Source organism: Malania oleifera, chromosome 8, assembly GCF_029873635.1.
Source record: "Malania oleifera isolate guangnan ecotype guangnan chromosome 8, ASM2987363v1, whole genome shotgun sequence".
Classification (NCBI taxonomy): Eukaryota; Viridiplantae; Streptophyta; class Magnoliopsida; order Santalales; family Ximeniaceae; genus Malania; species Malania oleifera.
The window spans coordinates 106,646,042-106,662,541 of record NC_080424.1 but is presented as its reverse complement, the minus strand read 5'-3'; the positions used below and the strand labels follow the sequence as shown (position 1 = coordinate 106,662,541).

Genomic DNA, 16,500 nt, shown 5'->3' with positions numbered 1-16,500 from the left:
TTTGGATTCGCTGGTGATTACTGATTGATTGGTCAAGGCTTTTTCCTCTTTTATTTTTTATTTTTTCTTTGGTATGTATTGCCGTACTGGCATGTGTTGTATTTTGAGAGTTTACGTTGTGATGGGAACCGGTGGCGTTTGCATTTAAAATTTAAAATTTCATGAATTCCAATAAAATGTAATTTCAGCTTAAATTTACACATTAAAATTTAAGGTTTTGAACTTTGAATTTTTTAACACGTAATTAGTATTTGAGTTTTAAATTTAGATGTGTAAAATTAAACAAAGTACAATATTTTAAGTTTAAATTTTGAAATTTATGTGCCACATAATTAAGTTGGGGCTTTTGTAACATGCAGAATTTGGATTCAGCCCTAATTGGGTTGGTAATGGAATTGCAGTGCGAGATGGGCGTTTACAGTTATTGGGAAAGATTTGGTCCACTCCAAAGTCAATGCATCTCCATAACATTAATTACATCTCCACCCCCCCCCCCCCCCAAGTTTAGCCAAAAAATATTTGATTTTTAGGATGCTTATCCCTCTCAAATTTTTATTTTTTTGTTAAAACCTCATTGAAATCAATGTCTTTTGCCCAAATGATAAAAAATGAAAAAAAGAAAAGGCTTTGGCCAATGGCCAATAAACTTTTTCAAATCCACTAGGGGAAAATATATAAATATTACCTCTGAAAAACAGCTACCGACTGGATGCAACATCAGCCAAATCAGACAGGCTCTGTTTCAATTAGGCTGCCGCATTGAAATTTCCTTGAAAAGTTTGCTTTAACTAGACAGAAAAATTGACACCAAATGTTCAAATACAAAAGAATCAAACTCACAAACACCGTCAAATCTGGAAAAGTCTGGTAGAGCCTTCACTTCTACACGCAATCAATATGCACTCAAACCTTCATAAATTTAATGTAAAATTTTACAAAGAAAGAATGCAAGAGGTTGCAATCCAATTGATGGAAAAAAAAAATGTTTGCTATCACAATTACAATGACCATCACACATGTACACCGACGTTCAAATGTCCGACTCTCTCTCTCTCTCTCTCTCTCTCTCTCTCTCTCCTTGTTCCTCTGGCAAGGGACAGTCAAAAAATGCTTCCCCTACAGCATTCTGAAGCCTCTCCCCTGCATAGATGAGACGCAGGTGATAAAATTGAAAGTGAGAAACAACGAAACAAGAAATCTCACCAAAATCCCAACCTCCCCCTGCCAAAATAAAAAAGGAGTACGAGTGGCAAAACAGAACAAAATAAAATGAAAAAAAATGGAGGATATGAAAAGTACTCACCTTCGTGTGCCATCAGACCTCATTTCTTGGGGAGATGAGGTTTTACTGATTCTATCACCACCTGTTATACATAGAAATGGAAAGGATTTAGTTGTTGAGAATTGTTAAACAAACAAAAAAAAGGGCTTCATATAATTGTAGTAGGATTTCTAACCCATTTTTCTTTCCGTAATCATATTTTACAAGGTTGCTTGAGATTAGTAAACATGTTATAAATGGAAAACAGTTTACATTGTGCTTCCCCAACATAAGGCATACAATATGCATGTTCATATTCTTGTACATACCCCATGTGCATGCATGCCACTAGTAGAATAATACAATAAGCCTCATATTCTATGCAGCATGCATATATCCACGCAGACAGAGAGACAATTTTATCAACTTTTAATCCAGCCCATAAAGGTTAATAATAATAATAATAATAATAATAAGGTGTAGGGGGAGGATAAATGGTATGCTATACAGCACAATCTAAGTTCTTTCTAGTTTTTGCTTGAACATAATTCACTTTGTGATGTCATAGCTTTAAATTATACAATGATTGGATACTGAATGAAAAAATATTGTTCCATGCATATGATCCTGCTCCTCATTTTTCATCCCTATCCATAGATTAGTTTCATACTTACCCTCCCATCATATGACAATGAAGCAAAAATCCAAGGTTCCCGAGAACTCCATGCAAGACCTGGAATTTCAATTTAAAACCGGTCAGCTTGTGTACAAGGATCACAGCAGATGGAAAGCATGAGGCAACAGATTTACCATAGACACTGTCTTCATAGTCACTGAATGAATTGAGTAATGGATCTATTCGCCGAGTTGGTGACTCAACCATGCTGCCAAATGCCTCAAACCATAAGCATATATGAAAATGTTCGGAATAAATCCTAGAAACAAAGAAAAAACTAACAAAATTTCTAAAACATTGCGGACAAAAAAATTACCCTTCAGATGTCGAATCATCACTGCTCAAGGGAGAAGCAAACCACAAATTAACAGCAGAGTCTGTTCCAGCACTCTGCAAGCATTTAACTTTCATCAACATAATATTAGATACATGGTAATGCGTCATGTTTTGCTTCAATTGATAAGTCACCAAATATGCAGAGGATCTCAAAGGCCCAAGTGACTCCCTGAATGATTATATAAATCCAGCATAGGCTCTTACTCTCTTACTCACAGTTATACTTACCAACAAATTAACAATTGTATCTCTAGCAAATTCCCTAAATTTTGAGCCAATTTGTGTGTGCAGGAAGGTGTGCATGATATACATATATATATATATATATATATATATATATATAGAGAGAGAGAGAGGGGGGGGGGGGGAGAGAGAGAGAGTACCAAAATGAGCCCATCATACTCAGGGTTACACCTGACAGCCCATGTCCTGCAGATGTTATGAATAAACAAAGAAATGAAAAAACTAAAAGAATGAGCACGTGGGACCTAATATTTGATGCAAGGAAGAATTGCTTAAAAATTTTCTCCACTATAGAGCACACTTGTGTAGTTGTGTAGACAAAGTCACATTACATTTTAATTTATCAAGAAAGAACAGGGTTGCAAGATATTAAGCCCGCAGCAGTACAGTATATTAAATACCAGTGTGCATGTCCAGGGAACTCCTTAATTGGAAACTTTGGCATTCTAAGATCCCATATGTGTATCCCAGATTCATCCTCTGCAGTTACCTGTAATTTTGGTCACAGTTGTAATATGCAATGAGGGATAATGCCAATAACATCAACAATCTCAAGAAAAAGATTAAACAAGGCTGAAGGAAATAAAATATGCCAACTGCAAACATAACAACAATTACACCACTCAATAAATCAACATTCAGTTCTAGTTTGACAGAGCCCAACCTTGAACAAGGAACCATTCAATGGGGATCAACAACAACAACAACAAACCAAGCCTTAAGTCCGACTAGGTGGGGATCATGAGCACAAAATGTCAATTTATGTGATGTCGATGGCCATTTAATCCAAGCTAGATGTGAGAAATGCTCTACATGCAAGCTCCCTCTAAAATGCAGATATTATTATTATTTTTTTTGTTTTTTTTGGAAGATTTGCAGGTGCAAGAACCCCAAAGAGCAACCCTGTACCCAACCACCCCAGAAACCAACAAGAAGTGCCCAAAGGCACACCCACATCTTAAATATCAACAAATGCCCCAAGGGCTTTTCAGCAATGCCCTCATGGAAACTTGAACCCCCATCTCCACAAAGGAAAATGAGGAGATGAACCACTGGGCCAAAGGCCCAGTTTGCAGATATTTTAGTAGTCATTAGAGACAATTACTCTGAAGAATTTGAATTTCAGGGTATCAGGTTTATCCAAAGAAAAAGCAAATAGCTTGGCAGAAGATTGGACTAAATGGATCAAATGTGAAGATTAATATTCAAAAATTTTTCATGCTAATACACTTCTTCAATGTAAAAGAAACCATATCCTCACAATTAGAGACACTTTTGGCACAGGGACGTCTTAAAGATTAACACTACCACCAAGGATTTCCAAAATAGATTCACTTAAAGTCAAGGAGGGATTTACGTTTAGATGGTTTGTTATAGGGTATCCCTTTTGGTCCCCTGTGCATTTTATTCTTTTCGGAAGGGGAGAAAATAAGTACCCCTTGTCATGGTGGTCCTTTCCTTTAATCAGGATGAGGTAAATCCCCCCTGCCCTGATCGTGCTAATATATTTGCCAAACAAGGTACTAATTTATGCTTTGACATAAATGGATCTTCAGAAAGCCCCTGGTCCAGATGGACTTCAGGCAGACTTTCTCCAGAAACTCAGGCTCATTGTTGGACCCTTGGTTTGAAATGCCAGAACAGCCATATACAGAAAGGTTTATATAGAACCTTTATTGCTTTTATTCCCGAAAAGGACAATCTAGAATCCAAAACCATTTCACAACTATCAGTCTCGGTCATGTTAAATACAAGATTATTACAAAAATTTTGGTTAACAGACTAACACATATTTTAGACCAAAATTATATCCTCACTTCAGGGTGCAATTGGAAAGACTTATTCTGATAACATCCGGATTGCTTACAAAATTTTTCATGACTTGAAATATAAAAAGTTAAGTCTGAGTGAATGGATATTAAGGACATGGAGAAAGCTTGTGATAGGCTAGAGTGGGATTTTATCAAGCAAGTTCTTAGGGCTTTCAAATTCCATGATGTTTTTGTTCTCAGGATCATGGAATGCATCTCCTTGCCTTCATTCTCAGTTTTAACTAATGGAAAGCTGGGTTGGCAATTTTTCTTATATCCACAGGTATTCATCAAGGTGATCCTTTATCTCATATTATTTTATGTGCTGAGGTCCTTGGTAGAATGTTGGTTAGGAAACTGTCAGTAGGAAGTCTTTTGGGTGGCAAAACATCTGAACATGGTTTAACTTTTCCATGTCTCCAGTTTGCTGATCACTGTCTTATTTTTTCTTAAGACTAACAGGCGCGCCTGCCACAAACAGGATCTATCTTGAAGGATTACTGTGAAGCTCACAGGCAGCTGGTGCCAATCTGCACAAATTTGACTGTTTTGTTTTCTTAGAATTTAGATAGGAGAGATAAAGATTGCCTTCAAAGCAGTCTCAAAATTCCATTAGCTTACCATATTGGTAAGCATTTGGGAACTTTTCTTTTAAGTGGAGAGTCAACCAGTAAATGTTTGCTGAAATTCTCCATAAACCAAGAAAAATTAGTTGCTTGGACAGCAATGACTTCTCAAAATCTGGCAAAATTACACTCAATAAATCCCCGGCTATCCCTCAATACCTCCTCGACGTAAAGTCCAAAACAGTTACTTGTTAATCTGGATGGTGTAACTATTAGATTTTAGGAGAATAACTATGGCAAGCATGTCAATGCCATGGTTGTTTGAGGTCAGATTTGTACATCTTTTAATCTGAGGGGTTTAGCTATTAGCGAAACTGAAGATATCAATGTTGGCACTACGGCCAAACTTGGGTAGCGCATTTAAACTGAACCTGACATTTATGGATGCAAATTATGCACAAGATATGCAATAGTAAATGTGATTTCTTTCTATCTAAATGCTTACATTCTTAAAAAGCAGAGATATTTTGTTGAGTAGTTTAAGGTGGGAAATCGGCATTTTCCTAGTCCTCATAATTTTGTTAGATAAACTAGTTAACCACATTACTCCATTATCTCCTAAACATTCTTCAATAGATGTGATTTCTTTCTAAAGGTGAAGTCTGGGGTTCAAACCCTGCTGCCTATAGCGCACATCCGCGATTTACCTCCTACGTTTTGGTTGAGGGCACTGCTGGCGTAGGTGTGAGATTAGTCTGGTGCGTAAGCCTAGGAAACCCGGTGTATCCAAAAAAAAAAAAGCAGAGATATTTTGTTGAGTGGTATAAGCTATAAGGTGGGAAATTGCCATTTTCCTAGTCCTCATAATTTGGTTAGATAAACTAGTTAACCACATTACTCCATTATCTCCTAAACATTCTTCAATTGGGATGTCATCTCATCCAACAACTATTTAAATTTTCTTGTTGTTTTATGCAAACTTAACTTCGTTGACTCTAATTTTACAGATAAATCTCAAATTTTTAGCCTTTTTCCTCATTTGTCAATTCTAAGTTCAAGCCTTCCACACAGTTCTTATTAAATAATTTGTTAAATAGGTTGTCATCTTTTGTTTATATCTTCTCTAACTAAAACACTATCGTCCTACAGTTTGATATTACCTAGGTCTCTTCTAATTTCTTTCTAGATCTAACTAACTTTTTCATTACTTTAATACCTACTCTAGTATACAAATTATTATAAGCTCTAAGTTTAGCTTCACTAATAGTTTTTAAAAAAAATATTTTATTGTCGTCTCTTTATACTTTTTCAAAGTTTCCATAATTCTACATTGTTTCCATGTATTAAACCACATACTTTTTGTCTTAATTGCTTTTTCAACATACTGATCCACAATTGGCAGGATTGTAGAATATGTTGAAATTGAACAATTGTACCTTCAATATGTTGAAGAATGCTAGTAGGAGCAGTTTTGAGATATGCTCATATGGGTTTCTAGAGGGTGTTTTGCTCTTTTATCTTGGACTATGTTTATTATAAAGATAAATCAAATCTGGAATGAATGGAAGCTCTTTAAGCACTCTTCTTCTTTAAAGTATTTTACTCTTTTGTCTACTCTTTTCCTTGAACCATGTTTATTATAAAGATAAATCAAATCTACCAAAGCTTGAACAATCTGCAGCTCTCTATATACTCTTCTTGTTTATCTCTATCACTGGAGGATTCTAGTTTTTCACGTGATATAAACTTCTTGACTCAGCGAAAAAACAACCAATTGCCTAGGGCCTAGGGGCCATTTGGATGTCGTATCAGTGTCAAAAATTGTGAAAACAAAAACCAGAAATGAAAACTGGAAAATCAAAAAGCCCAAACTAGAAACTGAAAACTGGCAACTTGTTTTATTAATATTTTTCAAAACTAAAACAAATTAAAAATCTACTGAAGCCATGTTCTTCTCTTCCTTTGAATCATATAATATTAGAACAAATTGTTAAAATAAAAAAAATCCAAAAGGATATAATTTGATAATATTTTGATAAAAACAGAAATTAATTATAATAATTTTATTTATATTTTTTAACTCTTTTTTTAGTGCTTCGAACTATCTTATAGTACATGGCAATGAAAAATGATAAAATTAAAATAAAAATAAAAAATAAAAAATTGATTTTTAAAGGAATTTTTTTTCCAGTTTTTTGGACAGTTTGTTTATTTTAATTTTATTTTGAATTCACATGGATATTTTATTTTAATTTTAATTAAAATAATTATGTTGAATGAATTATCTAATCCAAAAAGTCAATTTTGGATATTAAAGTGCTACAACAACAGACAATTAAAAGCATAAATATGGTTTTCAGTTTTGTGAAAACTAACTATAGAAAACTAGCAGCACAAAACAATTGTGTTATCAACCTGAATCTTCACTCTACATCAACGAAAATAGAAAACAATAACAAACAGCCCTTCAATTTTGTTTTGGCCTCTTGTCCTCAATTTGTAAAAACCAAAATCCAATCATCACAACCTTGCTTTTTTCCTATAATTATATCATCTATGCATGAAAGAGGAAAACAAAATCACTAGGAGCCCTTGAACATAGTGGAAAGAAATAATATATTCTGTTGTCCACAGCACCTCAAGGCATGCATCCATCCTTCAAAACAAAGTCATTGCAAAGGATTGAAGTCTTACCAAAAGTGATAATTGAACTTCATTACTTTAAAAAAGTCATTGATTCTTATCCTAATAATGATCCGCACGAATAGAGTTGAGCACTAAGTAAGACTTTGTGTGCCCCTTCCCATCCCCCTTGACTCACATTGGTTAGGGAGCCCCTTTTTTTTTTTTTATGAGATGGGGAAGCACTTTACCCATCCTATAAAAGTGCCCCCATTCCACCAACCACCCAACAGTGCTTGACCACAATGGCCCCTTTTTCTATCCATATATTTGTTTTGCAATAAAAGAAAATTAAATAATGTAAATAAAATCCCTGACTATTCAGTTAGCCAAATAAACTGAAGGTAAATTGAGGTAGTTTAGATATTAATTTTCAATTGGTCAACAGGAAAAAAATCTTTAACCAAATTTTCAGTTAATTCATATTGAAACAAAATTAACCGACTGAAAATTCACTTATGAGGATGACAATTTTGAAGATATTTGCAGATGCGCATGCTCAAATGACAACATACTTACAAGTATATGCTTCTTCTTGGTGTCATAGTCAACATTGCGAACATGGGCATGCTCAATTGCATTTGTCTTCCTGTAAGTACATATATTTTAGGTGTCAGCCAGAATTTATTTTTTTCAGATAAAAAATTTATTTGAAATGGAAACCAAAGAGACTACTGGGAAAGAGGATGAGGCATCCTCCCAAAACACAAAAACATCAAAAACAAAAACCATAAACAAAGAGATTCAAAGAGTTACACCAATGGTATCTCAGTCCCTCTGGACATCAAATGAGAGAGATCCTCAAAAACCCCAAAAGAATGAGCCCAAAATGAAGCAGAAATTTTAATTTTTTATCAAATCGAATTCGGAGGAGCCTTCTTGTCTTTAAAATTTCTAGCATTCCTTTCAAGCCAAAGTGTCCACAAAGTAGCAAAAACTACACAAACCATGTCAAAAAAGCAGAACAGATTGTTCCACAAAAACCTTGCCACAACACAATGCAGAAATAAATAACAGTTGGTATCATACTCTCATGCACATCACGCACACATCTGGCCTAAGAACCTTATGAGGTCTCATAGCCTGAAGCAAATAATTTGATTAATCCTGTCAAGAGTCAAAGTCCAAATCTTGAATCTTAAAAGAAACTTTAGCCTTACACACAGCTTTATCCAGATGGAATGGACTAGGATTTAGAGATTTTGTACGATAAATGAAAGAAGAGTTTGAAGAAAAGGACCCCAAAGAATCCCCAATCCAAAGCCTAACATTCCCACTTGTGTTAGGGATAAACGGATTCAAAACACTCAAAAGGCAAGTGAGCTATCCACCTCTCTCTCATCGACACTCCTGAAGAAATGGAAGTCTCAAGACACAAAATCTTAAACATCAAATTAATCAGCGTAAGCAGTTCCAACAATAGTTTATTTTGATTCCCTACAAAACCATAACAAAATCCTGGAGTCACTACATTTCTTTTTTTTTTTTTCTTTTTTTGGATTACGCACCGGGTATCCACGTGTCCGTTTTACGGTCCAACAGTGATAACTCTCTCTTTCTCTCAGATCCCAATGTTGGCATCTGATAGATAGACTATTTTGAGTTGCTAAACTTGTGGTGTCTGACCATTTGAGCTCAGTTCAAAACAACCCTCATCTGTGGGGAACAAATAATTTTAATGGTGCAAGGGATGAATATGCTAAACTTGTGGTGTCTGACCATTTGAGCTCAGTTCAAAACAACCCTCATCAGTGGGGAACAAATAATTTTAATGGTGCAAGGGATGAATATGCTGAGTTGTTACAGTATTAAGCAACCAAATAATCATTTCTGCCCCCTGCATCGTTCGCCCAGCTAGCTAACTAAATCATGTGGTTTGTTACTCATCCAATTCTTTTCCTTCTAGACCATTGTTACCAGATTCAGCTACAACTACTCATATTTGGATGCCTCTCAAAATCAGTTCCTAAGGAGTAACGTTAATATGTGACTCTCACTAATGGATCTTCTACTTTTATTAGTGCTATTGGGACTGTGAAACCTAATTCTTCCTTCTCTTTATTTCCCATTTTGTACATTCATTCCTTTCCATTTAATCTGGTGTCTATTAGTAAACTAACTAAACATTTGAATTGCTTTAGCCACTTTTTTCCCTGATTTTGTAATTCAGAATTCAAAGGCTACGGACATGAATCCAATAGCCTCTATTGCTTCGATTCACGGCTTTCTCTTGGTTTTCAAGCTGCCTTAGTTTCACCCATTTCAAATTCATTAAGATCTTGGACATCCATCCTTGGGGAAGTTGAAGAAGTTAGTCCCTGGCTTGAATCATTGGTAGTGTTTAAAGTGTGACTCGTGTCAATTGGGAAAGCAGCATAATGTTCCTTCTGCATCCCAAGTCAATAAGTTGGCCTCAAATCCCTTTATGTTAGTTTTGGAGTTGGTATGTTGTCACATATGGGAATAAGCACTCAAGAACTCCATGGCCTTATTTAATGAAATATTGTTTTGAGTTATTTTCCAAATATTGTTTGTTTTCTGCTGAAATTTAAAAATAAATAAATAAATGCAAAGCCTAGTGCACAAAGCTCTAGAGCAATATCAGAGGTCTAAAGAGGGCATGATGTACACAATCTTACCTACACAATTGCAAAGGCTCCTGGACCATTGGGTCAGGGGTTGCCCTCTGTGTTGAAATTAAGACAAATAAATTTACCTATTAATATAATTCGCAATGATAAGGCCCAAGAGTATTTCTTTACACCTTTTAGTACGTCCATGACTAAATCTAACATGATTTATCATTCATTTTGTTCTCACACTCCATAACAAATAACAAAATGGAGTTGCTGAAATAAAGAATAGGCTTATTATAAAAATTACTCATTGTTTATTGTTCCACATAAATGTTCTAAAGGTCTTTTACAAGGATGCAACACTTACAAGATCTTACCTTATCAATATGATTCCTTGTTCAGTTCTTAATGAGAGGGGCCTACCAATTCAAGCCCTTTCCTTATTAACTTTTCTTTTTGTTGCCTCCTAGTATATTTGGGTGCACCTCCGCCTATCAACTTACTTATAGCATTGATAAATTGGATCCTCATCCAATCAAGTGTATTTTTTGGGATACTCCCATTCACATAAGGATATTGATGTTATAGTCCTACCATGAGTAAATTATTTGATTGTTCTGATGTTACTTTTTTTAGTCTACTCCTTAAGCAATGTCTCCATCAATCTTTTCAGATTGTTCTTATTCTCACAATGTTCCAAGCCTACATCTGAACCCATGGTCCATGTTCTTCCCTTCATCCTTCCTGTCATCCATATCCACTTCTGCTGGTGCATACTAGGCCATGTCATAAGCAAGTTATTACCTTTGACTTTGGATTCACATTCTTCGCCAAGAGCTGCCTTGTCCTTGTATTCAGTTCCTCATCACTTAAATCTACCAATTGTTCATAAACATAAGTGCACTTGCACTTCTCGTCTCATATCAAATTTTGAGTCCTATGATTTCTTTTCACTCTAGTTGAAGAAATCTGTTTTTGAAGAAAGGTCCCACCCTAGCTGGCAAGCCACTATGCAAGAAGAGAAGAAAGCCTTGCTGCAAAAATAATACTTGGGTGCAGCCATATGCTCATTTAAATATTCAATAAAACAATTTGCATAATTAGGCTGGAAGCATAACATCAAAGAAACTCCAAATTCAAACAACGGAAGATGTCATGAGCCAAGCTTGTTCAAGGCATTATGCTTCTCTGTGACCACTTGCCTTGTGTGCATAGGATGGGTTACCATCAAGTAAATACTAGTGCAAGGTTTTATATTTTGAGTGTTATTATGTCTTAGTGCAAAGTGAGTATAACTCATCAAACAATTTGATGTCTCCTAGTGCCAGAGCTAAAATAGCATATAAAGCCCTTTGGGGAAGGGTGAGCGTTCATCTATCTTATAAAACTCACTAGCATTTGTTAAATGCGTTTAGACTACTTACCTCCCTCACTAAACACGTGTTGCTGACCGAGGTGTTGTTAATGAACTACAATGCTTCAATGTTTACCACTTTCTTGTTATTTGTTTTCACAAATTGCTTACTGCTTCCACTTACTTTTCATTCAACTGCTGTGGATGTGTTCTTGTTGTAAACCACAGAATTCGGCCCGCGATAGGAAGGGGATAACAAAGAGAAAACCAAGGTCAATAATACTATAGTTAGTTCTTAACAATACACAGGCAATGAAAAACATTTAAACTGGCATTTCTTCTTGTTTGCTTTAGTGCATATGCTCCAGTAGTGAAGAAGCGAGACATTCCACACAACTCAAATTGACTAAACCCTATTCAAAACAAAAAGGAAAAAAGACAAAACGAAAGGTACAATCGACAAAGATTTTTTCTGTACTGTCACAATAAAATGTTTTGAAGCGATTTCCATGTTCATACCACCATACCTCCTCTTTATAAATATAATTTACATACAGTTTAATATAAGCAATCAAACAACGCCACGCAAAAAAATGGTATATAACTTTGAACATACTTCATTGTCCTTAGATCCCAAAATTGGATTGATGAGTCACAGGTCGTCGCAACAGTGTTCAAGTCATGCGGATCCCATGCTCCACCAGATAAATAATGCAACATACCAGCTGACTCCTGGGATTGAACCTATATTTTGGCAACAAGACCTGAACAAAAATTAACAACCAGCACAATAAACAAGTACAATAGCTACTCCTCCATAGTAGTAGCTCCGTATCAATTACTACTATTATGGATCAGATAGCAAGCAACACAAGCTGCAATTATTTTTAAAAAATGAAATAAAATAATGAAAATTTTGAAATTGCATTTTACCCAGTTAATTGAATACCAAGAACTAGAAATAAATGATTAAGCAAAGCAACTTCATCACGTAGCATGCGACACAAGCACAATTCTTTTTAAGTGAAATGAAAATAATGAAAGAATTTTGAACTACATGTTACCTGGTTAAATTCCAAGATAAACAAATAAATGAATTAAGTAATGAGAAACTAAAATAACATGATTCATCAACTCCATTCAGCTTTACACAGGCACAACAAACTGAGAAGCACCAAGAAACCATAATATCCAATGAATGCTTAATGAGACGTGACATCAATATAAAATTTAAGGAAAAAAAAGAAAAAAAAAAACTCAAGCAACAACCAAAATATAATAAATCAAAATGACATGAATCCCTTGGCAAGCAAAACAACTTGGAGAGGCCATCCTGCTCACATCAGAGAGGAGAAAATGCCAGAAGCCTATACAATTGAAGAGCACAACCACAAACGTCATACAAAATTTATTAATCAATAGCAATAACCAGCTAAATGAAGAATTCGTATGCACACAGCCTACACATCTGTCATCTGTATATCTCACAAAAATAAAACATAACTGAGAAATATCTCTACAGTAATCTGATAAGACCATACCTGTGCAGTTTTTCTTGATGAATCTAAGCTCCACAAGAAGAGATTTTCCTCATCAATACTGATTAACTTATCATGCCTCCCAGATGGCCACCATAGAATGCTGTCAATATATATATTGTACATGAAATGACCAAACAAAGACATGCAAGGATCAAATTATAAAATAAAAGCAAGAAAAAAAAATCCAAAGTGTCATTAAATAGAAATTATATGTTTTTTTTTTTAAAAAAAATTTAACAAGACAAAATAGATAGATAGTTTCTTTTTGTAACATTGTTACTCTGCATCTTGGCAAGCTGGCTATTAACACAGGTTTTAACATATTAGATTAGTCATATGTATAAAATGACAACCTAACAAATCACTACCACAATACCAAGTAGGATATCTATAAGTTTTAAAATATTAAAAAAAAAATTTGTACTTCGTCATCTGGAATGGAATTCTGGAGGCAAATTGAAATGAATGTATAGATCATCTAACTTAGAAAATGAGCATATGTCCTATCAAATTCACCACCATTCTGTCAACGAAAAATATCAATGAAGAAAATTCACCATACAGATAGCCATACAAACACTACAAGAAGGAAAATGATCAACTAAACATTTAATTTACCCTGCTAAGGAAAATGATCAACTAAACATTTAATTTACCCTGTTAATGATCATGAACCAGACATCATCTTCAGTGTACCACCACAGTTAGTGAATCCAAGTAAAATGAACTCACCATTTGATTTTACCAGTATGTGAATCAAGAGAAGCAATTCGTTCCAACTGAGGAGAATTTAACTGGCCATATAACTCTGGGATCTGCCATATTGCTGCTCCGTATGATTCACCTTCAATAAAAGAGCAACTATTAAGCCACCTGTCTGAATTTAAGCCACAGAGCGCATCATACATACACATACAAAAAAGGTCCAGTAACATTTAAAATAACTAGTAGATACTGAAGATCTTTTAGGTGCAGCTTTTTAGAAGCTGAAAAATATTTTTACAACAATCTCTTGGCAATGTACTAAGATAAGATCACTTGACTATCTTCGGCACCACATAATCAAGTACACAAGGAAATTGAAAATGCAATGGAACTAATAGAAGCTTAAAGTTACTCTTAGGTTTATCAAAAGCTGTTTGGAGCGTTTAGCGTTACAAGCACTTGGCAATGTACTAATTTTAAATCAACTGTCGGTCAATTTCGCGCGGCATTATCACCTACACAACGGAATCGAAAACGCAGTGAAACAACTGAGCAAGAAGGAACTGTACCAGAAGAGAAGACAGTTGAGAAGATGCGCTGCTCGAAGGGGCAAGAAGAGAGATCCCAGATCTCGCTCGGGTGCGAAAACAGACCCTCGCATACGAGTTCAGTTCCACCGGACGAAAGCCTCAACAGATGAACCTAAGAAACGTCCCACGCATCGGAATTCAGATCAAAACGCGCGATCCGAATCAAAAGTAAATCGAGACTCAAGAAATAAGAGCAGACCTCATTTTCTTCTTTGAGACTGAGAGTGCCGGCAATGAAGCTCGTGTGATCTGTGTCTGCTTTGACATCTGCAATGCATCGAGCCTGGGCACGAAGAAGAGAAAACAATAACGAAATTACGTTTCGTGATTATTGCGATGTTGAAGATGTTCTTAGAGTTAGGGTTTCTGCTTGAACCTGATACTTCAGACCATAACCGATGCCCGACGATCCTCCCTGCATTGCTGAAGCGCTATTCCCTGTACGCTCCTATCCAAGAGAACTATTTCCTCTTTCTCCGCGTCAACGGCATCGCTTCCGCCGCTCGCCGGTTTAATTAGTATATCGCCTGCGATCCGATTCACGCTCCTCCTGTTTTGCGTTTCGGACAACGGTATAACAGAGTAACACTATATCTTACAGGGGTCGAAGCTGTTGTAACAGTTGCAATTTGCTAATGGAATTTATTTTTACAGTCACTTGTTTAAAATTAAAAAATTTTATTAAATAATTTTTGTAACTTGTGCCGAGTATATTTATAAATTATTGTTTAACTAATTATTTATAAGTGTAACATAAAATTATATTTATAAGAATGAATTTTAGTTCGTATAGTGATTATTTCTTGAAATAAAAAATTATATAATAAAAATTTTGGAAATATGAATAAAAAGTAAAAAAGAAAATAAAAAATGTAACAATCAATGAATAAAAATTTAATACCATTTTGTCATTCTTAATTTATTAACTATATTAAAATAAAATGATATTTTTAATAATATTTGATATTTGAAAAAAAATATAACAAAAAACAAAATTTTTTCCTATTTTTCTTTCCTCTTTAATCCTCAAATCCTTGATTCAAATGAACAATGAGGATTGATTTGGATCAAGGATTTTTCGTGAAAGGAAAAGAAAATTAAATAAGAAAGAAACATATTTTTCATTATTTTTTTATTATATCCATTTTAATTGAAAATAAAAAACTACTTCAACATAATTAAAATTTTCAAAGGCCAAATGTGTAGAATCAAATTTTTGTTTATTAATTTCATATATTTTTATTTTTCTTCTCACTTTTTTTTTGATAACCAACATGAAAAATTGAATCTTTCGTATTTTTCTTTCTTTTCTGTGTTAATTTTTAATCAGGTCGTAAATTTATGTTTGTGTGAATTTTAACAAAGCTTAGTGTAATTTTGATTTGTGTATATTATATATAAAAATTATTTTAAATTCACACACATTCAAACTAAAAGATAAGGTAAAAAAATTTTAATTCTCTAAAACACTAAATTTGAAAAAAAAAATTGCAACTAAATAGACCCATACACAATCTAAAAATAATTAAAATATGATTTTTGAATTTTTTTTTTTTACAAACTTTAAAAATTAAGATAAACCTCAAATTGATAAAACAACCACCTTATGTTTGTAAGTATGGATTTTGGGATTTAGATTTGAATTTATAATAAATTTAATAAAATTTTAATAGTTTTATATTATATTTTATTCAAAATTTCACATACTCGAATCTAATGCCTAATGCTCCCAAGTACATAGTAAATGCTCTTTTAAATGACAACAAATGAAATTTAGTTTTTTGTCAAATAATGCATACGTTCAGCAACAAAAATAATAAGAACCCAAACATTAAATTCCACTAAGCGAAGGTCAGTACATTAATAATTTTTTGTCAATTTATAAAATCATTGGGCAATTAATTCTGACAAATTAAGGACTGATAAATCCTTATTTGCTACCTCATTATGAATTATTTTAAATATATTTGTACCTTTTACACAACCTCTCGCATCACGGGTGTAAGTGAGCCAAACTTACTCATAACCTACTTTGACTCGACTCGTCTCCTAACTTGACTAGACTCGATTCTACTCGAGTTTGAACTACTCGCAGTAATTTAACGAGTTGAGTTCGAACTCAGTACTAGTACTTGAGTCGAATTTTGATTTTAATCAAG

The 16,500-nt window shown here is 34.3% G+C and overlaps 1 protein-coding gene across 1 annotated transcript; it reads right to left on the bottom strand.

The window, feature by feature from the left end:
* Window positions 1-883: 883 nt before the first annotated feature.
* LOC131162185 (WD repeat-containing protein DWA2-like) lies at window positions 884-14,961 on the bottom strand. Its single transcript, XM_058118387.1, has 14 exons — window positions 14,718-14,961; window positions 14,541-14,624; window positions 14,321-14,453; window positions 13,779-13,890; window positions 13,047-13,146; window positions 12,122-12,249; window positions 8,095-8,164; window positions 2,918-3,006; window positions 2,657-2,702; window positions 2,254-2,327; window positions 2,072-2,145; window positions 1,936-1,994; window positions 1,304-1,364; window positions 884-1,140 (listed from the first exon to the last, which is right to left on the bottom strand). The coding sequence occupies exons 1-13, from the start codon at window positions 14,760-14,762 to the stop codon at window positions 1,323-1,325; spliced, it is 1,056 nt and encodes a 351-aa protein (XP_057974370.1). The 5' UTR covers window positions 14,763-14,961; the 3' UTR covers window positions 884-1,140; window positions 1,304-1,322.
* Window positions 14,962-16,500: the final 1,539 nt, after the last annotated feature.

Coding starts and splice junctions, on each gene's coding strand:
- LOC131162185 (XM_058118387.1), bottom strand. CDS start 14,762: ATGCAGGGAGGATCGTCGGGCATCGGTTATGGTCTGAAGTATCAG. Junction 14,454..14,540: donor GTCTCAAAGAAGAAAATGAG/GTCTGCTCTTAT, acceptor GACGTTTCTTAG/GTTCATCTGTTGAGGCTTTC. Junction 13,891..14,320: donor CTCAACTGTCTTCTCTTCTG/GTACAGTTCCTT, acceptor CTTTTATTGAAG/GTGAATCATACGGAGCAGCA.